We start from the raw sequence: 26220 nt of genomic DNA on the forward strand, positions 1-26220 counted from the left end.
GTTAGCAGCATTGACGCTGGCCTGTATTGTTTGTTTACTCAGCCCTTTCTTTGTTTGTTTGCCCACACAGCCTGGCATCAGTCATCCGGGGTCAAGTCCTCACAGGAGACGGGACGCCGCTTATTGGAGTCAACGTGTCTTTTCTGCACTACCCAGAGTACGGCTATACCATCACGCGGCAAGATGGCATGTAAGTGAGACCCAAGAGTCCATCTGCACTAAATCCCTGATTTGTATGTCCACATAAACGTGAGCTCGGCCCTCAGGTTCAACCTTTGCAAAGATGTATTTGTGGTATGGACCCCTGCTGACCCCAGATCAGAATGAAAAAATGCAGAAAAAAAGCATTCCTACAGCAGCGGCAGCAGAGTTGTCCTGGCAGTCATCCAAAAAACGGTCAAAACAAATTGAAACAGCAGCACATCGTGCCCTAGAACAATTCCTCATGCAAATGTCACAGTGGTGGAGACCATTTTGAACCAGGCTGTTTAAAATGCATTGAATCAGCGAGGGTAGAATCAATCTGCCTGCAGTGTAGTAAAACATGGGATTACTGTCTGACCTTCTCCTGCTGTTACTGCAGACAGATCCTTAATGATGAGAGTGCAAACACATACAAGACATACGTATGTCACCCATTCCTACAGGAAGGGTTCACCTCAGGTAGAGGCTTTATTTTAGCTGACGGACATGATGGACCAGGCTCTCATTCAAATTCAGCAGACAGTGGCAGCGTGTTTATGTGTCGCCAGTGTGGAATAAAAGGCTTATGAGTGGCAGAGAATCGTACAGCTGTTGTTATGAAGCACAATCCTCGGGTCCCCAGATAGCCGCGGATTAGCTGATTTCTTCAGATATTCCGCCCTGTAACTCTTCTGACAAGGAGCGTGATAAATGGTTGGGGATAATCACACTTGGTTAGCCAACAGATCCGCTCAGTGTGTTAAGAAGGGGGGGGTGGAGGTGGAGGGGGTGGCTTGGGAGGGGGGGGCAGCATCAAAGCCTGGCCTCTTGCAGCTGTGAGCTCCCCACTGCCCAGAGTGGAGAGAGCTTGAGAAGGAAGCTGTTTTAGGTCAGCTGCACAGCTTGGCTTCTGGCGTGTCTGTGTGTGTGTGCATAAGCATTCAAGAGAGTGTGTGCATGTGCGTGTAAATGCATGCAATGTCACCACCCAGATGCTTTACCCCCTGGGTAGCGGAGCTCGCAGAATATATAGAGCAGCACTTCAAAGGCTTGCCCTTCATTTCCAAACCAGTAACTTTTCCCTGAGTAATGTCCTACTAATTAAAATCAGTTCACCAAAGAGAACTCCTGGGACTCAAACCAAACTAACCATAGTGTGTCTTTACACTCTGCATGCTTTAACAAAAGTCATAAATCAGATGCAGTGAATGATGATAATTTATTAAAGCTCTACTGGAGAAATGCGCTCAAAGAGACAGTTCTTTCTTCAACTAAAGGAGTATCTAAAGATTCTGTACTGGATACATATTTATTTTGCATTAACCTCTTTTGAAAATATGAGAGACCCTACACATGGTGACAAGTAATGACAGATTTAACAGTTTTATTCTCATATGTGGTGTACAGCATGATGACCATCATAGCACATCTCTAAGTAACAGATTCATTCACCAACAACCATAGTCTCAACTCTCAAAGGTCTAAATCTTGTGCGGTCAAATGTGACTTTAATTTTAAATGTGACTTGTTGTTAGCTACCTGCTACATTGCATTAGCCATTTCAGTCCAGCTCCTCTATTTGTCAGTCAAATGTGGTATGTTTTACAGGACATGTTGACTTGTGTTGTCTCCACGGATTAACAAGTTGCTCCTTCATTTCTAAAGTTCATCTAACTTTATTCTTCACTTTTACAATTGTTGCCATGGCTGTGTCTGTTGTGCTTCCTCCTTTATTCAGCTTGCTTCCACATTCGCTATTGTTCTCTTGCACATCACAATCCTGTTCATGCCTGCTCAGCTGTTCTTGGTGTCTCCTAAGGCCGGCCACACACTGGACCATTTTCAAATCTGAAACCATTTCAAAAACGTAGGAGACCACAGACATCAGGACAATTGCATAATTTTATTTTTTCTTTAATCCTCTGGATGCATACACTAGACAACTTAGCCAGACTGTCAGATCAGTGGAGACCACACACCTGCCAACCTGCCGGAAACCTCAGTGATCACTTGACTTCAGAAACAAAAAACAAACAAACACGGATGTCTCTCAATATTCTCTCGTTTGTTATGGGCGCTCCATCAGAGGCACTATCACCTAGAATCATAAATATCAAACATGTTTAATATTTACATTTTGGGGTCTGGGAGGCTATGACACGATTTGGAGCAGTAAAATAATCATGTTGACACCACACACAAGGATTAATCAGACAAATAGTCTTTGTGGCGAGGCTCCACTTGGGATACACCCCTATGGTCGCGGTCATGGCCAGCCTAAAGGCCTGAACATACTTGAGCGTACTGTGAGCGGAGTAGTTTCCTGTGAAATTTCAGTGAAATCCTACATTTGCCACTATCCTTGCGCGTTGTTTACATTTTTCTGTTATGGCATCCTACACTGATGAAGGCTGCTGGCTTTGCAAAGCAATAAAATTAAGAGACGGTGGTATGTACGGCCATTAAATGCCACAAGAGACGAGGAAGGGGAGTATGCCATGATGGTGAAGGACATGCGAAGTACTGACATGGAAAAACATTTTCAATACTTAGGAATGACACGTGAAAAGTTTGATGATCTAGTTGGGCACATAGCCCCACTCCTTCTCCACTCTGCTGCACAGAAGAACAAAATGCAGCTCTGTGTCACATTTAATGCGGGTCGATATGAAAAATACATGCCGAGCAGTGTTTTGTGTGACACCAGTACGCGGAGTGGAGTCAGCGCGGTCGTAAAATTTAAGCTTTGCGCGCACGGGCCTTGCAGACATCTGCTTTGAGTCCGCGCGGACCTCCGCGGAGTCCGTTCCGTGTATGTTCTGCCCGAGTATGTTTGAGCCTTTACACAACAGGATTTTACACAGTTAATATTAAACACTTGATAAATATCATCTCAAGTTGGAGTGGCGCTGATGGTCTTATGACCCTTTATAATTTTAGTCTGGATTAAGTACACATAAATTCCAGTCCTGTTTAAATGAGATTACAAAATCCTTACATTTAATTCACTCTTTGTAGTCATTCCTTTTAAACTATTTTTTAGCCATACTGCAAAATTAATACAGTAAAAACAGTAAAACACTTACATGTATGCACTCCATTTTTTTCAGTTAATATCCACTTATGATAAACAGTGGAACAACCAGGAAATGTATCAGATTATCTAAGAAAGAAATAAGGCTTACAAGAGTTCATCAGATCTTTGATATAGCGATTTGGTGCTAATGGTAATGCTAAACAATGTTAAAATCAACATGAAGCCACTGCAGTCATTCCAAGATCTTGATTTTGTGATCTGCTGAAAACGATCCATTTGAAACTTCCAGTTTATTACAACAGGTATAATTATTACACTCTATTAGAGCTAATTAAAATTATTCTCATCAGTTTTATCAGTGTTAAATTGTTAACAAGAAGTTATATGGTTCAAAAACATTTAGCTTCTGTTTGAGGAAATCTACGACTTTTAATGTTTCCTTAAAGTCTGAATTGAAAAATATCGTATCTGATATTTGTATTAGTTGTATCCTTTGGCCTCATGTGAAGCAAAAGAACTAAATAGTATATATAATAGGGTCATATATTTCTATACAGGTATTTGTTTCTGCACATTTTTGTGACACTTGCATAATTCACCTTAAGCTGAGGATAGTTGAAGTAGGTGGTGTCAGCTGCTGTTGATGTAAAATCATGCCAATGTTTGTCATGAACATTCAGCTCTGCACTTTTTATATCCTAAAATAAACTTCATCAGAGATCTGGATTTGAAGTATTTGAAATCAAACCTGCGACCTGCCTTTGATAAGTCAGCTGAAGAGAGACATGTTCCTAACAGGTAGAGAATGGGGGACAATATGCACTAAACAGACAGAGTCAGGATTGGGAGTCAAACCTCCAACCAGTGTAATGAGGGCTGTAGCTATAGCTGTATTTGGGTGCCGGCTGGACCAGCTGAGCTACACTCGGGCCCAAAGCTCACCTTAAGAAAGCCGAATCTGTGAATGATAGAAAACCAAGCTGTAATAAACTTGAGGTTTCTGCACATACCATTACATACTCCATTTGTTGCTTATATTACATCTTATATTTATGACAATATCTTGCACAGCCCTGGAGATTGAAGGGTGAATTGGGTGCAAGATGGATATTTAAAAAAACAGAGAAAAATACTAAATAAAACTTTGGCACTCATAAATAATGGAATCCCTTTGATTTGATGGGGGCAAAATTTATGTTTGCCACAGTAAACAAGGAAAACTTTCCATGTAAGTGTGGGAGTTTTGTAATAACACAGTTGGTCTTTGGTTTTAATCATTGCTTTTGATGTCCTTATTTTTAAAAAAAGTACAAAATTTAATAAATTAAAGCTCCAGTGTTGATTTTGGTGCCCACTGAGTACAAACTGGTACTGCTTACCTCTTAGCCCAACCAGTCCCCTACATGTGTAAATTCTATTTTCTAGCTAAAGCCTCATCCTGCTCTTTTAACACTTTTAACACATCCTTGCTAAATGCAAAGCAGAGCAGGGTTCATCAAAACTTTGATGCAGTTGACTATGAATCCCTGAAAATAGAAGTGAATGTCAATAATGGAAAGTCTGTTAATTCATCTCAAGATTAATGGAAGTTGATATCAACATCAATTTTCAAACTTTAGAAAGTTCAACAGTCTGTACCTGGGAATTTAGTAATAATCAAATTCGCCCCAATGGGGGATCAATAAAGTCTTGTCTTCTCTTATATCTTATCTTATCTTATCTTATCTTATAATTTTGTGTTCAGGTTTGACCTCCTCGCTAACGGCGGTGCCTCCATAACCCTGAGTTACGAGCGCTCCCCATTTCCCACACTACACCGCACCGTCTGGCTGCCCTGGAATGTTTTCCATGTGATGGACACAGTGGTGATGAAGCGAGAAGAGAATGACATCCCCAGCTGCTACCTTACCGGCCTAATCAGACCCAACCCCCTCATCCTCGCCACGCCCCTCTCCACCTTGTACAAAACCTCCCCAGAGGACAGTCCCATCATCCCAGAGACCCAGGTGAGACTGCTGCCTCAGAGGTGACCTCTGGAGACCACATTATGCATGCTTTTATGGTCAACGCCAAATCTGTGCTGAATTCTTTCTAAAATGACTTGGTATTTACTCTGTGTTTGATGCCAGCATTACAAGCCAGGGTGTTGAAAATACACAGACAAAAGATAATACTGTTATCTCTCTTTTAAAAAGGCCTCTCGCTCATTTTAAACAGGCTGATTTGTATTTCAGTGTGCCTTTGAGCTGTGATTGAATTGAGGCATCTCCCTAAACACTGCTCCATAAATTTCCTCACAGTAATGTGTGAAAATTCTCACATTTAGGTCATTTGCCTCTGGATTTGTTTTGTAACAATTTGGCTCAAATCTGAGTTGAAAATCCCCAAACGCAAAAATATGACTGTGCAGCTTTTGACAGTTTAAACTGGTGAGGCACGAAATAGATCTGCCATACTTTTTAGGAGGAAAAATGTGAATTTGAACAACATAAATTAATTCCTGGTGGTCTGAAGAAGCACTTAAACTTTAACATGGACAATGACTGAAAAAGAGAGCAATACTACATTCTTATGGAGTCAGGCAGGCTGCAGACAGACAGCAGGGGCACAATAAAATGTACAAACAGTACTAAGACAACATTTTTCTTAGTGATACCATTGTTGTAAAAGAAAATATTCAAAATGTAGTATTTTAAAGCTCCTGGAAGGAACTTTTGTTCGTATTGATTTTGGCACCCCCTGCATACAAACCGATACTTCATATCTCACAGCTGAACCAGTCTCCTACATGTGTAAGCTGTGTTCATGGCAAAAAGCCTCATTCGGCTATCTTTTAACAGTCAGACTTTTCATCCATCAACACAGATATTAAGGTGTGTAATGTGCTCAAGATGACATTGATTAATCAACATTAATGTTAAACTTTTTGAAATTTCAACAGTCTGCCCGTGGGTCACCAGTGTGTTAATCATTATTATTTAGAAAACTGCTATGTTTAAGCTTCATGCTACACATCACTAGAACATGATCAACTTTTGAAGCTAATATCTGTATTGGCAGATATTCACTTCAAACGTCGACTATCATATCTGCAGATCAAACATTTTTGGCCAGTATATACACCATTACATCATCAATATCAGCCATGTATTCAAATAAATTGTTTAGTTTTAGACACAACCAACAGATCTATGCCTTCTGAAGTCCTTTTTCTTTGCATATCCTCATCCCTCAAACCCTAGAAGGTGTTTAAGGACTGAATTTTCAGGTCTGAACATGTATTTATCAGTAGAGATATTTGTAAGGGTTAAAATGAATTTGTAAATAACAGCACATTTTATTTTGGCAAAAATCAAACATGCAACCATAATAATTCTTGTGGTTCTGACTGTTTCAAGATCCAGCCAAGACAACAACCAGAATCGATGCATCAACCAGACAACAGACCAACACCAGCAAACAATGATTTGTAGAATTATGAAACTTACTATTGAAACTCTGCTGTACTCTCTGGATCAAAATATTCAACCAAAAATGTCAAAATTCAACAAATAACTGAAACAGTTGCATTGGAAATGGTCCCCACAATCCACATCCAGTAAAAGATTCAATCAAAACACATAAAATACATAAAGATCCATGGATAAATTCAGACCCAGTGCACTGGAAGTACACAACTAGGGTAAGCAAAATTTCACAGTTAAGCTACTGGGGCATTTGGGCTGAGTATCCAATATGAGCTCCCTGAAATTCAGGGGGTGTGTGCTCTTGCTTTGAAAATGGCATTAATACAAACTGAATTTAACAGCTTCAATAACCTTGCAGATTAATTTCCAAGTTAAGAATGAATAAAAATGTAACTCAGATAATTAACAGATTAACAGAAGCATGCCCAGCTCAAGGAAAATATTTAGGTAACGGTGCTATTAATCACTTTGCCAGGTTCCTAAATCCAGAGCATAATTAAGAGGAATAAAAAATACTTTAGAGAAATAGTCTATCTTCCTATGATGATCTCTTTGGCTTTCTCCAGCTATAAAGTGATATCAACATTAATTTCAGTCTGTTTCATAACCAGCTCAAAACTCCTCTCAGGAGCTTTAAATGTATTGTGTTTTTCTTTCAGAAAATCATTTTAAATTCTGCATGCTGCTATAATCTGCAGCTGTGTCTTGAAATAATTCAGCAGACTTTAGACTTACCTTATTGCCTCCAAAATGAGACGTCACCTCTTTGTTACCTAAATGATCAGTAAAAGGAAAGCTGTACTTGATTTATTGCTTGTTGAATCTAATATTGCAGGAGGTTTTTTTTTTTTTTACATTGTCTAAATCATGGTTTTTTTGTCAATAATGAGAAGGCTATACAACATCTGGTGTATTTTTTCATGCATTACACCAAAAATTAAATTATCTTTCTGTTGAACCACTCTGCCTGCCTTTCCCATCCACAAAAATAATTTCAAGTTTTCTACCTGAATCTAAGGTAATGCAGCATTTGACTTGTCAGCTATAAGAGTAGTAAAAGTATGTCTCCCACATTCAAATAATGGAGAATTAATTGGTTGCCTGTGGAGTTTTTCAAATTGCATGCAAGCAGGTTCACTCTGTGGTTTACTAAAGTGGGGACCTAGTTCCAATAAATTGGCTCTGTATGAGTCTGGGAACAAATACAATGTCTTCTTTTATGGCTGAAATGCTCAGATCGGAATCATAATAGTGAGCCTTAATGAAGGATTTGCAGTATGTTACATGCATTTCATTGAAGTGTATTATATAGTATTGTTAGAGCCAACTTCTGTATTAAATTACATCCAGCTCTTAATGCTCAAGTTGCCTAAGTCTTCACCTCACACTGTGCATTTGGCATCTGTCTGGATGCTAATTAAATTCTTAGGTCCTTCACGAGCAAGTGGCCATACCAGGCAGCGACCTGAACCTGGTCTATCTGAGCTCCAGGGCGGCTGGCTACAAGCCCATCCTCAAGGTGCTCCTGACCCAAGACCGTCTCCCCTTCGGCCTGATGAAGGTGCACCTGATGGTGGCCGTCATGGGCCGACAGTTCCAGAAGTCTTTCCCTGCCTTCCCCGACCTCTCATACACCTTCATCTGGGATAAAACAGACGCCTACAATCAGAAGGTCTTTGGCCTGGCGGAGGCTGTGGGTGAGTACCTGCTGTGAAGCTGACGGCTGGAGATGCTGTGTGAGCGTAGGTTCACTCACAGATACTCGTGCTACCTTCAGGCAATGAACCTTGGATGAACTTTTGGAGATTGATTTTATTTTTATTTTTTATTTTCCTGCATTGGTAACTGTGAGCAGTAACGATTTAGCAGGTGGTGTGAAATTCTAAAATTCCCTCGGTGCTGCACTTTTTGAAGGCCACTGCTCTTTTGCTGACTTCTTTGTTTTGCATGTATGAAATTACAGCTGCGGTGAGTGCACAGGCTAATATATTGCCTATGAGGCATTGGCCTAAGATAAAAGTCAATAGGCTCAATAAAAACTAATGACAAACAATAACAGAATCTCTTCTCTGCATCATAAAATGCGGAATACCCCATTTATTATTTTAATTGGAGAGAAATTGAGCATTTTACTGCACCTATTATAATCATGAACACTTGCATCTTGATGTTTTGTTCACATTTTGAAAAACACAGGAATTTCCTTGTAAAAGATGTATGTAAGACCACTCCAGCTTGTATATTCCAGCTAAAAAAAAAACCTTAAAGCCTTGAATACCAACAGGATTCACTCATGGCTCAGACTTTATGATATTTACCATAATGTGCACCATCTGAGCCTTTATTGTTTATTGCTAATTCCAGCCACTTTACACGCTATTCCAGGTTTATTTGCATTTACACAAGATAAAACAGACAAATGAGAGGAGAGTGCATAAAATATAAACTGCACAGGTGAGACACAGAAACCCCCACAGGTCTGCTGAAATCATCCCAGCTGGAGAAAACGACACAGTCAACGAGAGCGCGGAGCCAGCAAACACAGAAAAACAGCCCCAACGTGTGCTGAATGTCTTATAGGCTACAAGCCTCATTGCTGCTTTAAGTGTCAGGTAGGGAGGATGCAACCTTGCTCACCATGGGCGTCTGCCATCATTGCTTTCAGTGTCAGTGGGATATGAATACGAGTCCTGCCTTGATGTGGTGCTCTGGGAGAAGAGAACGGCCGTGCTGCAAGGCTATGAGCTGGATGCCTCCAACATGGGAGGATGGATGTTGGACAAACACCACATATTGGACATTCAGAACGGTAAGAAATGCTCGTTTATGTCTAAACACTGTTTGTAAGTGCATGCGGGGCAGAGATAGGTGGCCTCTTTGGGTTACAGGCAGGTGGTCTTTACCCAGAATCACTGCAATAAATACTTGAATCGAAATGAAATATGGTTCGTCACCCCGTCTGCAGATAATAGAGGAGCATTTTGAAGGGCCGATTATTCACAGTAATGACAGAATAAATCAGCAACTGTGTCACCAGGGTGCATGGCTCGCTGTGAATCCACACTGCTCAGCTATTTTAGGAAGAAGCTGCCTTTTGCAGCACATGAAGGCTCTGGCTTTTGATGAACAGGCGTCATGTTTAATTCTCACATTAATTCAACAAACTAAATTAATTTCTCACTCTGCCATCAATCAGAATCACTTTAATCGCCAAGTACAATAAATGGACGTGAGTTTGTCTTTGTCACGCTGGCACAGAGATATGAGAGAGCAAATCATAAAACTATTGAATATACATACAGGGCTGAGTCTTTGGTGAAGTTCTAGGAGATCTTTCTTTATAATCTGGAGAGTTCACTACTTTGTTAGAACTGTGCAGGCAGTAATGTGACTGCAATCATCACAAGTAGGCCTCAGGGTAGAGTGCATTGCCAGTTTGCCAGGCTGCTGTTTTGACATTAAATCCACTTCGTTGTTCCAGTTGTCCAAAACAATTTGTGGCCCTTTCATCTTCGAAATAGTCGAGGTTACACTCGCGGCCTTCAGCAGAGTCCTTAGTCTCACACTGTCAGATCAAGGATTTTGACTGGGGATTTAGGTTTGTGTTGTTCTGAGTAGGTTTTTTGCATGTTGATTTTGTTTTAGTGGGCATTCAATAAGTCCCTTTGCTCATTTTAAATGCATCTTTTTTTAATCTAAAGTTACTCGTACAACTCGTTAAGTCCAGCCCACACTGATAGGGAAAAAATATTCCTGCTTCTTTGTCACCTATGTGATACGCCAAGGTGCCCGCTTGTCACTTTTGTCTGCTAGATCCACAGAAAAAAAAAACCTTTTGTGTGTGTTTGGATGAGCAACCAACAGGATTAAAAAAAACTCAAGGTCCAGTTTTTATAAGCATCCAAACAGAAACAAGTTGAGCCTTTAAGAGGACAGAAGCAGAAACAAGTAATAAGAAGTGAGGTATCAGCAGGAAATATGCCAAACTTGGGGATCCTGATACTCAGCTGCTTGTCCAGTCAAACTCAAAAGGTTATGGCTAAATTGTGCAAAGCCTGGTTTTAATCTGTTTTGAGTTTGAATTTGATTTTTTTTTAGATCATTCATTTGAGAAAAAGAGAACATTAACCTACAAACAAGCAGGCCAAAAGACATGAAAAATCAGTTTACATGTCTGAAAAGGAGAGGAAAGAAACAATGATACTATGTGTTCTGATAAAAGTTGTAAATATTAAAGAACTCCTCTTTCTGGGTTTGAAGTTGATGACCAAAAGTTAAAAAATGAAATAGTAGAAGGAACTCAAGTATACAAGTGTCAAATTTTGCACAGCTTTGTGTGGCATGGGATGCTCAGTGTCCACATTGCATTATTTAAATATTTACCTCTCTGTGAATTTCAGTTTTCCTGTGTAAACAACATGACTTCTACCACCTTTGTTTTACTAGGAAAAAGGAATTTTGATGCTCTGCATTGACAAGTTTTTGCCCCCTCAGTCAGAGGGTAACATTTCATAGAAATGGATACTATTAGTACAGCTATCTCCAATTTGTAAAACAAACAACACTGTTAAGTGAAAAAGCTATAGAAAATAAAGAAACTTTTCCTGTAGGACAACTTCAGTGCCTCGCTGATCTTCTCCATTCCTTGTTCCTCATCTAAGTCTACAAAGCAACAGAAAATAAAACAAATGTAGTGATGGGGTACAAATATTGTGTCCCACTATTTAGCCCTGAAATGCTCCAGGGCTGTGAGGACACTGTAGCAGGAAACAAGAGGTTAATCTAATTTGGTTGCAGACAGTCTTGTGTCACATGCTGTTAGGGGGCAGTTATGTCATCTGGTGCCCTTGTCTTTAAAAAAGTGCTGCACTATAATCAGTCAAACATGATAAAGTGTCCTGCAGGGTGCCCCTCCATTGGGCAATCAGTGACAAAGAGCCCTTCAGGCTGCTTTTACAATGAAAAAACCATATCAAAATGCTCTCTAGGGTGCTCTCCAAATGGACAAATTATATTAGGGTGTGCCCCAGGGTGCACTTACAATGGATAAAACATGCAAAAGTGCTGCCTTAGCTATCTTTCCAGCAGACAAAACATGATAAAGTGCCCTGTTGATGCCCTTCCAGTAGGCATTAACTGATAAAGCACCCCTAGAGGGAAAGTTCAGAAGAGAAAAAGCAAAAAGGGGCCCTAAGCTCCTTGGTATGACGTTAATTTCCACTGACATCCTCACATGTGTATCTTTGTGAAATAAATGGTTAAATAGCTGATAATGTCTTGTTTGTTTTAAAACAGAGGTGTAATGAGTATAATTGCATAATTAAAATGTGTTGATGCCATATTGTGCTGAAAGGCACTCTTGAGCTTGTGGGCTGTTAGGTCACTGCCATAGGAAACAGGGGACTCAAACTGATGTTTTCACTGGAATTAGCTCATGTTGCATGCTGTTGAGACACGCTGTAACATAGACCAATGTACAGTCATAAGTTTTTGGCTTGTGCATAAGTTTTTGGCATGTAGGGCACTAATGATTCATCATGGGGATTGTGCCGCAACCCGGGGCTGGAGAGGGGGTGGCCAGAGTCAAGCTCAACACATGTCAACTCACATGTGTGTCACTTGGCAGCCAAGGTCAAGCTCAACAGCACCTCTTTTGTCTGGGCCTTTTCACCCCTGGTGGTTTGCGGGCCCTTGGGACATCCACAGCATTAATGCAACCCTCCTACCTGCCTGGATTGTACCCTAGGCTGTGTTTACTCACCACATCCAACCGTACTCCAGTAGTGGACTTTGTTATTTTTCAACAAAGTATTTTCCCATACCCCTGGTAATATGCAAGGACATCAAGAACACAACTGGGGTTATGTCAATGCTCCTTCCCCTCTGATGATACGCACAGAGAGGCTTACTACCCACATCTATACCTTACTTCAGCCATGATGTTTGGCTCTAACATTCCTGAACTTTCTGCATGGTGATGTGCCTTTCCTTTTGGTAGATAAGAGCAATTAAATGAGCAATTTTCTACTTACATGTTGTTTTATTAGCTGAAAGCAATTTTGTTAGAATTACAGTGATATTTCAGCCTTTGGTTGCAAGTCCTTGCACTGATTTTATCCCTTTTTGTGATACGTCGTTTTCATACAAGCTCAAAACTCCTGATATTTTCAGAGTTTTTTTTTTTGACTGAGCTTCATGTGTGAACAACAAGGCTAAATTTTTTACCTTTACCCTGCCCCAAACTTTTTTTCAGTCCTCGAGTAAAATGTTTGAGTAAACTACACAAAGCACAGCAGGAAATATTCAATAAAATTCACCATGAGCGAGCGGGCTGATAGCTGATAAGATTTATATCCTGATGAATCACTGGATCAGTCTTTCCAGTTAAGCAGCTTCATCTTCTTGTTCACCTGCTTGTTAAATCTGTTTTTGAATCCCTCACACCTAAAGCATTGATATAAATGGAACAAAATTCCTGTCGTTGTTGGATGCTGTCATGTCATCTGCTATCTTGGATTCCCTCAGTGTCTTTTCTTTGCATCATGTCAAGCCGCTGAGACCCTCTTCATCCTATGTGGGGGCTATATGTGACAAAGTAGCTCTTTCAAAGGCAGGCTGTGTCGAAAGTCTGGGGAAGTTAACAGGGGTTGTGTGTGTGAAAACATTGATATAAACCCCTGTAGATGGGTGTATTGATAGATTAATGGCACCATTCATGAATTAAAATGACATACAGAAACAAATCAAAGGGTTGCCTTTGTTTAATTTGAAAAACTGAAAGAATATGTCTGAGCTTGTCTGGACTATAGATGCATCGAAGAAAGTGTTGATCATATCTGTGACTAAATAATTCATTAGCTATATCAAGATTTAAGTCTGGGGATTTACTTTTATGTTCTTAAAGTGATAGCATCACTACAGAGAAGACTGGCATGTTTATGATTGAATTTTCTTTTGATTCAAATTGAAGAAAAGGCCATAAATTGTGGATAATAATACAACTGATATAATCTTTAGAGCAGTTCTCTCTTAGTTTTAAGTTAGTGGACAAGCACATAAAAGATTCAGATTTGTTTGCAGCCTGTGGGCATGTTCGACAGTAAAGAAAATTATGGTATGTTTGCATTTAGACTAGGTTGACCTAAAATTGTGTCTTGGTAAGGCCTTCCCTATTTAATGCCATCATTCATCAAAAATGAGTTTTTAGGGGTCATTGTGCGAGGAGGAGATAAACCAAATTCCATCACTTGGAGAGAGATAAACTTTAAACATAAATCTGTCATTTAAATGTTGAGATGAAGCTGAAAATGTGCAGATTTATCAGCCTCTCTTCTTGTGCTACAGAATCTAATTTTAAGATGAAATGTTCCTTTATTAACACCGCTGCAAAACATCAAGCACTGCCCTAGGATGCCTCTGCACTAGCTCCTTCTCTCTGGAGTTGTATGCTACACCCACACTCACTCAATAAGGGGTCGCGCTGTTCACCTTGCAGGTAGGAGTATCACTCTTCACTCATTCCTTCTCTGTTGGCGTGCAGAAAAGTCAATTCCTCAAAAGACTGCAAAAATGTACAAATGTAGCTGTAGGTGAGCTTTTTTATCCAGCAACAGGTTGGCCCTCAGCAGCCCTCATCATCATTTTAGTGTGCAATGCTTTGAAGTTGCCAGTAATGACTGTGTCGCTCATGCATTTAGATTCTGTGCAAAAGATGGTTAAATCATGGTAAAGTGAAAGCTCATTTCTCTCTCAAGTGAAACCTGATGCTGAAAGTTCTACTCAAAAGCATAACATCAGTGAGTGAATTAGTCTTAAAGGCTGCAGCAGAAGGTCTGGGGAGGTTGCAGAGGTTAATGAGGCCCAATGGTTTAACAGCACATTAAAGTGTGTGGAGCTAATTGTGCATGAAAATAGACTACAGCTTTATTTATTCATGCTGCTGATATTGAATTGAATTGCTGTATGTATTCTTTTCATCTCCACTGGGAATGAAAACACATAGGAAATGCAATCCCTCGCTGGTCATTCACTTGTGGTCTCTATGTGGTATCTCCGCAGCATTGATTTGTAGTAACTTTTATGAGGAGGCTTTCATGAGCTCTGGTGGAGCTCCAGAGCATATTTACGTCTCCCCTGCAAACGCCCGGCACCAAAGAATAAATCTGGACTTCTTGTCCCTTTGACCAGGTCCATTGAGCTGCTTACAGACCTCAGAGGTTGTTTCCAGATATTTTGGCAACAACTGAAGGTCTGTTTTAAGGCGGAATATTTGTGTAACTCAAACTGCTTGTGTCCTCTCTCTTGAATGTAGTCTTTTATAGCATCCTACATGTGCTCCCACAATTGGCAAGGGCAATACTATTCATCCCACAGCACTCAGTGGGTTGGCACAGTACCATCATCCATGTTTTTTGCATGTATAGCACACTCCTAAGCTGTCTTTTGTTGCTTGTGGTTGTTAAAAACATGTCACAGAAGCAGTTTCTGAAACCGAATCTTCCTTTACTTTGTTCAAACCTTGATGCTACTTTGTCCTGCTTCTTTTGTCACACATTAAAAGAACAGACACACAGGGGCCCATCGCCGAACCCAATCTGTCAAGGCATCCGGAACGCGGTGTTTGTGAAGTGTGTAGAAGAATGCCGCAATATGCCTCTGGCTTGACTGCTGCCGATGCGACGCGTTTCATCCCACCTGTCTAAAAGTATAGCAAAGCCATCTCCAAAGCCTTCACTGTGGCAGCATCACAGTTGGAGTTGTAGTTGTTGTGAGATGTGATCAACAGATAGGTAAGCGACGTGTGATATGCTAATGTATGCTGCAGCCTTTATTAGATGGAGGCATGCTTCAAATCTGGGTTTATCAGAAAATGGGTGTTACTGAGCATGAAAAATCATCACGTGTAGGGATGTTCTTCTACATGGAAACATTGATGACAGAAATGAAAGAACCAGATGGTGTCAGGTCTCTCTTATGCCGTTCACGCCGCAGGCTTTTTCACACCTTTCATGTATCCTATTGCAGCAGCGCCCCTTAAATACACAGCTAAGTCTTACCTCATTTAAAATATTCCAAAATAGTTAAGCAAACTTGTGTTTCTCTCTCTTTTCCTGTCTGACAGGAGCTTAACCAATTTGCCAAAAGGGTTTCATGTCACAATCCTATTAGCTCAACCCAAACATTGTGCTTCTTTAGACTGTGAAATGTTTTTGTTAGTAACATGGCATGCTAGTTTATAGTGTCTTCACATCAAAGCATCGTAACCCTATTTGTAATCTCATCTGTTTCTGTGCTCACACTTTTAAGTTTTCACCGCAGAGGTTGTCAGGAGGTACCTGGTTTCATCCCCTCAAATTTTCTGAATTATTCAGTCTTGCATTCAGCCACTTTTGACATTTGAGATTTATGGCCCACGTGGGTTTTTTGGGGTGAGGAATGCAGGTCGATATCTTCAGCTGGCATGATGATGAATCCAAATATCACCGTTTGCTGCTGCAGTATTGATTCTTTAATGCTGTAAACCTTGACTAATGTCTTCACCCAACATGTAAGCGAACTCCCGTCCTCTACAGCTGCTTTAGACATTTGCTATCGCTCTGTCATAACGTCTGTTTTATTTTGCACTACTTGGAACATCTGAGACCTTTTTTCTCCCCTGGTTTGTGGAAAAAGACCCAAGCAAGAAGACATCTCTCTCTCTTTTCCTCTCTTTCTCCCTGCATTCACTCCAAGGCCTGTCGAGCCAGATAAGGCAAATTGCCGGTGTCTGCGCTTCACTCATGTCCTCCTGCCCCTCCTTTCTTCATTACATGTGGATATGCCTTCCTCTCAATCAGCAGCTTGTTTCTATCTAGGGTAACATCGCAGATTCTTATGTGACACAGCCGCAGAGTTCAGCAGCTCACAGTCTTGGAGTGTACTTACTGTACATCTCATGCACTTGCAGCATTTGAAGCGTTAAGAGGTTTTTCCTGCCCACATTTAGCCTCTATCACAGCAGATCAGAGTGAGCCGGGGTGGTATCTCAAAGAATGACATAGTGCAAAGGAGAACAAAGAAGGACAGGGTGCAATTAAGACATTCTCCCTCTCCTCCCCTACCAATCTCTGTACTCTCTATGTGTCAGCAAGGTGACATTGCTCAGGGCGCTCCACTTTTTTTTTTTTTTTATCAGGTACTGAGGCTCGGCCTTGCATTTGTACCATTAATCATCTCGGGAGCAGTGATGTTGGCTTTAAAGCATTTTCTTCTTAGTACATGACTCAAATAAGTCTTTTTATCAAACATATAATTACCCTCTTTAATGACTCTTAGACAGGAATCAATTAAAAGAACGGTCTTTAATTAGTACAGTGTGTAGTCAGAGGTGATAGAAAGATGGCCTTGAAGTTTTGGACGATGCAGTGAGAAATTAAAAATCCTTTAACCAGGATATAGGCAGAGTATGTCAATAGTGCAGAAATTTCTTGTGCTTGCTTAAATATTCCTACAAGGACTCATCTTACAGTTTTTTGTTTCTTTACTTGCTTTATTTTAGAAAACAAAATATGGCCTTCCTTTTTTTGGTTTTCTTTTTCATTCAATGTCATATTTTAGAGATTTTTCAGAGTCTATTCATTAACATTCAGCAAATTCCTTCCACTGCCTGAGTCTAACTGTGTCTGAGAGTTAAATAATGTAACAAGAGCTGCGTGATGTGCAGCTACATTACATTATGGGCTGTGTTCTCGGTGGATGGAGCAGCCATGGAGTGATCACAGAGCAACAGAGACAAGAGATTCAAAGACTTCTAAATCTCTTTTTCCCCCATGCAGAGGGTAGAAGTAAAACCCCAATCCCTAAAAAGTTGGGACATTGTATAAAATGTTTATAAAAACAGAATCGTGTCATGTTATGCATACCTCTTTCAATAAAGTGTTACCACATAATCTAGTGAACTGCAAATCCTTTTCAAACTATACAGCAAGAAAAAATGAGACATGTAATGTTCATACTGATGTAATGAGTGAAAAAATTGCTGATCAGCCATCCATGCTAAAGAGGGAAAAGACAGTCAAGATTATTAGCAACTATAAGTTCAAAAGCCAGCATCTATAATAGTGTGGGGGTGTATTATTGCCCATGGAATGGGTAAATGTCCATTTGTGAAGGCTCCAATAATACTGAGAGGTACATACATGTTTTGGAGCAACATATGTTTAATGGAGATGCATCCATTTTCCCATTGCCAATGTATGGCACATGGTGAAGCACAAAAAATGGCAACAGAAACCTTGCACTATTTAGCAACTAATAAGTACATCAAGCACGAATGGGGAAAGAAATCATTTTTCACCACTTTCAAATTCGAGTCTTCAGTCCCCAGATGCCTAGATTGTTGTTAAAAGTAGAGCTGTAGTCAAACAAAGAAAATGTTAGCCAAACAAAATTACACCCACACACTGACCAATGAACTGGTCGTACAGGTAAAAAAAGAAAAAAAAAAAAACAATAAAACGAGCTTAATCTGTGGCAGGTTCCTAATCGTACCCTCTGGTAGTCTGACTGATTTAAAAAATGAACATTATAATCTTTCTGACGCATTAATAATTATTTTTATCCTCATTCTGTTGTACTAAAATAACAGCTGACTCAGATATGATCGCAGCACGATAACTCTTTAGCATCATATATCCTACAGAATATACTCACACATTTTTTGTATTCATTTATAACAACAACCATTAACAGGATCACTTGTTCTAGCCCACCCATTCTCATAGGAAAACTAAACTAAGTCTATCTCAACTAGCATGTCATAAATGACTCTCCAGTGTACCCATCTAGCCACAGACCATAGAAATCATTGCAAAAATTGAAAACACATACACATACTTCATATGCAAACAGTATGCAAACAATTAACAGACTGTAGACACAAGCAGAGGTGAGTCATAATGGCACAACATTTTTTTATAATAACATACCTTGTCAGTCAGTGTAATTCTTCACACGTCTTTGCCAGCTTTGCCACCCTCTGTTTGTCAACGCATTGTCTAAGAGAGGGAGGTAGCAACACTGTTTATTATACAACAGTTAAGTTTTTCATCAGTCTCGGACCAGGGCTCCTCATCCTGTCTCTGCTCTCTCCATCCTCTTGCTAATTGCTCTCTTCAGACCTTCATCCGTCTGTCTATTTTCACTTTTTTACTGTTTCTTTTTTTTTTATGTATAATGCTGGCACCTAATAGTTAATTGTTTGTGGGAGCAATTAAAGACCTTGGGTGAGGATAAGTGGTATTCAGCCTTATTCTACCAAAGAGCTACATTGTCTCAAAAATACTTTAGCGAGGGCCACACTCCAAACCGGGAATGTAAGGTAGATAATATATCAGGTAATCTGTTGTTGAAGTGAAATGAAACAGTGAATTGGTGGATAATTATGAGGTTAAATGGGATGCAAATGTCTGTATAGTGTCAGTAGAAACAATCTGTCATTGATAATGAGCACATATTTGTTTTATTTATCACTGACATCAGGCTAAAACCTTGTATCTCAATTTTTTAATGATTTTAATTGTTTTTTATAAATCAGTGCTATTGGTCACCCTTTACATCTGACAGTGGTTTTAACTAAATTTAAAGCAATAAAATATGTCAAAGATACATTTTTTTCATTCCTTCCTTTAATTACCTGAAAAGTGGTCATTTTGGAGATACCGGTCTTTGGCCCACCAGTGTTATGAAAGTTCCACCTGGCCTAAAGATTTTTTAAGATATTAGAATGTGCTGAGTTTGAGCTATGAGATGCTTTTCAAAGAGCTGATGAATTGTTGGCTATTAGGGTATTTATATCTCACATTGGGGCATTTACTGGAGTTTCTGTGGCTTTATTAACATAAAAGAGATGCTCTCATTTTTTTCCACTCATTATTAATTCTTTAGCTAAAGGGGGAGGGGTCTCATATTGGTCTTTGCCCTGGGCCTCCAAATGACTAAAACCAGCCTTGCCTCACACCTGCAGCTCTCCAGACACATTGTTTCACCCTGCCTCATTTTGGAGCTTTGGTTTTATATTTCTGCTCTTCTGACAATATTTATGATCATTAGTACATTAGAGGTCAAATTAAACACCCACGTTTGGACAACTTTCTCTAGATATTAGATATTACGTTATCTCCACATGTGATCTGTGTGTGTTATGCTCATTGATGATGACGCACATTGGCATAATTGTCATAAGATATGGGTGTGACAGAGCATCGGCAGGAAGTTGCTGAGAAAAAGGTTAAATGAGGAAATGGGAAGCTTCGATTTGAACACAAGACAGCACACCTCAATGAATGAGCTTACTGAAGAGACGCACCACTGGCAGACTTCCTCTGCTCTCGTCTCTTACACACACTCCTCCATCGAGCACAACTGACAGTAATAATGTATGGATCTAAAATAATAAATGTTTAAATTTGGAAGTTAAAGCCTGTCTTCTTTGTGTGGGTAACAGATTTATTGATGTGACCTATCATGAATCTTTACTGATGACAGTGTTTACCTTCATAAAGGTTTTTATTTAAGTTGTTGTTTTGTTGTGTTTTATTTTTTTGTTTGTTTGTTTTATTTTTTCCCAGTAGAGAAGAGCCACATGTGGCTCGAGAGCCAGGCTGAGTATCACTGGGACAGATAGTTATGAGTATCATCAGAATTTGGTTCGATCAATGTTTGGAGCCTGGGTCTGTTGAAGGTGGGGATGCATTAATGAGATTAGGGGTTTTTCACTGAGAATTTGTCCTGTCCTTAGTGCACCAAACACAATTCCTACATATTGGTGCTTGAATGTATTCCAGGGGGAAACTCAATCAGTTGTACTAAGTAGGGAAAACTCAATCAGTTGTACTAAGCAGCATTGAGCACAGCCTTTTAAACGTCCAAACCGATTCTAGATTAGACATAAAATATAAGTTATTGCTCTATCCATCTGTGCATTGTATGTTTGACATAAAATTAAGGCTACAGAGTGTTTTTCTGTCAAATAAAAACAGTCAAAAGACTAAAGCTTGACTGTTTGATCCTTGCTTGATGCCTGCAACAAATGGGGAGATTTCATAGTGACATGGGGAAAAGTAATACAGCAAACTTCTTAGGACATTCAGAGTTGGAAACCATTCCCCATTTACCTGATTTGCACAATGATTAAAAAGTTTTTGTTCCTTATTTCCATTAATTGTATTTTGACTTAAAGTTACACAATTTTGTTTTTAACAGTTTTTGAATTACTGCTTGAGTTTCAGTTTGTTTTACACGATAAGAGACAGCAAAACTGTCAGTTCAGTTATAGAGACAATTGGAAATTCTGCTTTTACAAGATATCTTTTGTATAGAAGTATCTGTGCTTCAGCTTGACTAAAGAACTTGTCTATCTTTGACAGCTTTGAAGCAAAGCAAAGACGTGAATCTTTTTGCCTGTACTACTGACAGCAAACCAAAACTCAAATATACTGATTCATTCAATTATCAATGAGCAGACACATCCCTGATGGTGAATCCTTTCAGCTGTCATTTTTAAACTTTGACTTAAAATCCCCCCTTGCAAATCCACAGGGGAAGAACTGCTTGTATAAAGTGAGGAGTAAAAACTTTGCCCAACTTTAAATTGTGTTTCTGGTTGTTTCAAATAGCAGTAGCTTTATCTTATTTTTGAGGACATCTTTTGCCCTTTTTTAGATGTCACAAAAACTCCACCTCAAAATCAGAACAAAGTGACATAAAAGTTGGAAATAAAATATAAAAACATTGAATGACTCCAAAGACACTCCAGTCTGGACACCGTAGGAGTCCCCCCGTTCAGCCTGGGGCATCAGATAGTCACAAACCAAACTCCCATCAGTGCAGCACTCCAGCTGAGACGTCACAAGCTTGATCTTTGCAACAGTCATCAGCAGTAATGTGTCATGACCAAGTGTCCTTGAGGGAAGAAAACTGAGCCCTAATCTGCTCACTCACTCTAAGCTGCAGTGGAAGTTGTGAGTAAGAGAAAATGAAAGTGACAGAGTATATAGTGTCCATACTAAGCATGCTGTGCATTGTGGGGGGTTGCTGATGATTGATTATTGTATTTAATCCATCCCATTACGCTGTCTAATAGCCTATGGTAAGACTTGTGTGTACAGTAAACTATGATGGAAGTGTAAATAGAGGACTACAGCGGCAGCGTGCCAAAATGACCTCGGCATTAAATGTTTCTTTTCCTTTTTATAAGCTGAACGTCAGCCAGAATGAGATGCTGCTCTACTGCTGCAAGTGATCCATGTCCTACACACCGCATTAGGCTGCTGGATATTAGAATTGTCTTTGTCTTCCCCGTGAATGTTAAGGAGCTATTATACAAACACACATTAGAATTCCATTCTGATTTTAAAGCATATTCATTATTTGTTGCTATGATTCTGGATGCATCGACAACTTTTAAGCAAGGGGAGAGTTTCTTCATCTCACTGTGTGTTTCATTCAGTCAGTAGACACATGGATCACCGTTCAATTAATGCCCCAAGGTCGTGTGTTTGATAGCGTCACGCATAAAGCAGTCCCACAGACCTATTTGTCTTTGTTAGAGACTCATGTATAATGCTGTGGGATACAAAAGACGGATTGGTCAGATCATCCTGTCAGGAGTCTCACCGGACCGTGCCTTCATTTGAATTTGCCCTTCAATCAATTAAATCACTGAAAGGAACTAATCAGAGAAGGGACAAGCCGCGCTGGCCGCACGCTCGATTTCACATACATGGAGGTTCACGATGGCTTACGGGATAACGCTGTGGGAGAACGACATTATGTGGCCGTTCAGTGATGCCATAGATCCTCTAATTAGGACAGAGGCAGTGTGAATTCAAACAAGTTGTTGGATGTGAATAATTAAGGGCTTCCAGCATGCACTTCTCCCTTTGATGTGAGTTTTCCCCTTTGAAGAGAGTCCCACTGTATCAGAACCCCCTCCCCTGAAAAGTCAGCTCTATCTGCTTCTTGTTAAAATAATAATTAATATTAATTCTTGTGACTCACCAAATATGGGGAGCCCTCTGTGAATATGCCCTGTTATTAAGGAGAGGCACAATGCTCTGTATTTATGGAAGATTACACTGTGAATGTAAGACAACCCTGATCATAAGGCCAGAGACATACTTGCTGTTAACTAACACTAACCTTCCATAAATTCAGTTCATGAGCTGTGCATGTCTTCAAAAATTAAAACAACATGGAAGCAAGTTGCAGTATGCACTTGTACGATAGGGGTGGTGCACACAACACATCATGGACAGCATGACTGAAACTTTGCAGACTGAACTGATTAACCAAGTCAACAGTTACCTAGTTTGCACAGCGGGCTATACTAATTTCAAGGATGCCAACATGCCAGTCAAAATAGCTGAGATAGATAAGTTCAATTTTAGAAGTCAAAGTTTAAACCTGTAGCTTGTGACAAATGTAATCAGTTTATTTAAGGCTACAGGCCAGGTTTCAATTGTGGCCCATGCTCCTGTTTTAATGGGCCAACAGCAGCTTAAAATAAATGGCCTGCATGACAACATAAAGCTTGTGCTTGGCTCTAATGCAAGTCTTTGTTTCAACAATAGCCAGTGCTGTTTTGTTAATCTTATAAACAAACATTTTGACAAGAAATATTTGTTGTCCAGCTTTTTGAATTCCTAAATAAAGACAATGAGATAAATGATATACATATTGACAGCCACAGTTCATGACACAGTAACATCTCTGGCCCAAAACAGCTCACCACCACAACCAATTATATCTTTACAATCTTGTATTTAATTTGATAGTTGAATTTACAGATTTTTTCATGAAAGTTGTTTTTAATCATGATTTCATCATGATAGCTACAGGTAAATGCTGGGTGAAGTTGTCCACTAGTTTGTTGGTCTTAGATGGCTATAGTTTACAGAAAATGCTGCACTGATATCTGTTATCTTATAATTGCATTATTACTCTCGTATCCACACGCCTCCCTCTCTCTGATACACAGCAGCCTGTCCCATCCTGCTGTCTTCCCTGTGTGTGCCAACACAGCTAGGGGTGGGATTTGATAGCATTTTATTGATAGCCATTCCATTATTGATTGTGCTTATTAATTCAATTCTTTGTCAATTCCCTTTATTGATTACTTCCTATTAATTCTATTTTTGGAAAAAGGAGACTATATGATTTTTACTGTGAACAACTGAAATTTTGTTGACTTTTATTGAGGCATGTGGAAGTAAGGCATCAGTAAGGGAATTGTTAAGATTAAAGATAAATGATGTCAATGGATTGAACCAAGTGGAGCCAATGCTCAACTGGAATTGGATCTCAAGTCCCATCCCTAACAACTCCCATTTAAAAACAATAAATCTCTGAGAGTTTTGTTGAGTCATATTCAGTGCATTCACTTGATCTTAGAAGGGGACCTTATTGACTACAGATGTACAGCTGCATGGGTATTCATTATCTTAAATCTGGCATAATAACTCTGCCTCAGATGTAGGTTAACTTGACCTACTTTATAGCCATTTTGTTCTAGACAGTCAGTGTCTCTTCCTGACACTGCAGCTGTGAGGGACACTCATGAGCTGTACACGCTCAGTAAAGATAATCTGCTCTCTTTATTCATGTGTGTAAAGAGGGAAAAGTGTCTTATATTCAGGCCAATCCGTTTTTTTATATTCCATTTTCTGTTATGGATGGCTGAATTCACTAAAAACAGAACAAGTGTACCAATTGAATTGGTCATCTCTGTATTGTTTTTTTTTTTTTTTTAACCACTAATTACAGTCTGGTTACCCTGGTAACCAAAAGAACATAGCAACATTAAAAAAAAAAAAAAAAAAAAAAAAAAACTTTAGGACCTAGTGAGTCAAAGTTTATATTCCAGGTCCATTCATTGCTTTAGCCCAAGTCTGGACTCTAAGGTTTTATATTTGTTTGTCCTTTCACTAAGCACATCTGCAGTGCATCATGTATGCAATAAATATGCAGTGTGATAGTATGTAATGAGTCATTTTGAGGCATATTTTTAACTCTACTGACCCTTGAAAAGCTCCTGCAGACCTCTACAAGATGTACTAGAATATTTAAGTTGTGCTGACTGTGTTTTGGTGGCCTGAATGATTGTCAGGGCTCTACTCTCAATTAAATGAAGATCATCTGAAACATCATCTTTTAGTAAATTTTGCCATTTAGTAGCCCTATACACATACAGGATGTGTTATTCAAACAGCTTTCTCTTAAGTAGAGGAGGCATTGTGCTCTGGTTCATATTGTCTATGATCAATATTAGGATGTTGGAGCACTTTCTTTCACTGGTCAACAACTAGAATAAGGGTGAACACAGTACAAGTTCAACATTTATTGTTTCTCTAGCTTTTACTAAACAATGTTTAAATAATTTATTAAGAGAAGCAACGCTAAACAGCAGCAGTACTACATTGCAACCAGGGACCAAAGGAGAAGAAAAATATAATTTTATGATTGATAAAAGTTGCATAAAACCTTTGATTTTTGTAATTGATAACTATACCACCACAATCACCATGACTGAACCACCACAATCAGGCTAATTTTACTCCAACTTATGAAAAAGTGAAGAATCAGTTAAAAATCAATGAAACAATAGACACCTGCATGTGTCTATACCACTACTTTTGGCTTCTGGGTCTTTTTGAGTATGGAATAAATAAGATGCATACATAATTATTGAAATGGGATTGTTTTAAATTAAGCTAGAAGAGCTGTGGCCTCTTCTTTTAATCTAAATGAGAAGCTAAGTTGTTAGCGACTTGTTAGCTTTTTTTTTTTTTTTAACAAGGATGCAAATGTTTTCTGCTCTTGCTCTGGGCAAGATATCAAACTATGTTTCCCAGAATGTCAAAACTCTTTCCTAAATATGTTAATTATTGTTATTGTGAAAACAAAGTATGCCTCTTCCTTTTCTGGGTATTTAATTCTGGTGTTGTAATTCTCACAAAAAGATCTCTCTTGAGAGACTTCCTTGTTAAATAAAGGATAAATAATGAGTCCAGAATGTGCTACCAGTGACAAACACCAATTATGCTTTCACACCCGCAGATAACTGCTGTTTGTTTTCACAGGCATCCTTTACAAAGGCAGCGGGGAGAACCAGTTCATCTCCCTCCAGCCCCCTGTGGTCTCCACTGTCATGGGGAATGGGCGGCGCAGAAGCATCTCGTGTCCCAGCTGTAACGGACAAGCTCAAGGAAACAAGCTGCTAGCACCTGTGGCTCTGGCATGGGGCATTGACGGAAGTCTGTACGTCGGAGATTTTAACTACATCCGACGAATTTACCCCTCTGGGAATGTGACAAGTATCATGGAGCTCAGGTAAGATTGTTAGGAATTATGGTTTAATATTGTTTGTTGATTTAAAGAAAAATACATTTAGTTTGAACCTGTGTTACTATCTCTGTCCCAAGAGCATATTGCACAATTCCAGGGTGTATTTCATTTCTGTACAGCCAAGTTGAATGACAAACAATAATCCCTTAC

At 39.5% G+C, this 26220-nt stretch overlaps 1 protein-coding gene across 9 annotated transcripts in view; it reads left to right on the plus strand.

The window, feature by feature from the left end:
* Positions 1-26220, plus strand: part of si:dkey-237h12.3 (teneurin-3) — a 305241-nt gene that overhangs the window by 243191 nt on the left and 35830 nt on the right. For all 9 annotated transcript variants that reach the window (XM_041797163.1, XM_041797159.1, XM_041797167.1 and 6 more), the window contains 5 exons: positions 71-190; positions 4965-5226; positions 8117-8384; positions 9353-9496; positions 25806-26055. In XM_041797163.1, coding sequence (XP_041653097.1) covers positions 71-190; positions 4965-5226; positions 8117-8384; positions 9353-9496; positions 25806-26055 — 1044 coding nt within the window. The remainder of the gene's footprint in view (positions 1-70; positions 191-4964; positions 5227-8116; positions 8385-9352; positions 9497-25805; positions 26056-26220) is intronic.

The sequence above is a fragment of the Cheilinus undulatus genome, linkage group 10 (assembly GCF_018320785.1).
Source record: "Cheilinus undulatus linkage group 10, ASM1832078v1, whole genome shotgun sequence".
Classification (NCBI taxonomy): Eukaryota; Metazoa; Chordata; class Actinopteri; order Labriformes; family Labridae; genus Cheilinus; species Cheilinus undulatus.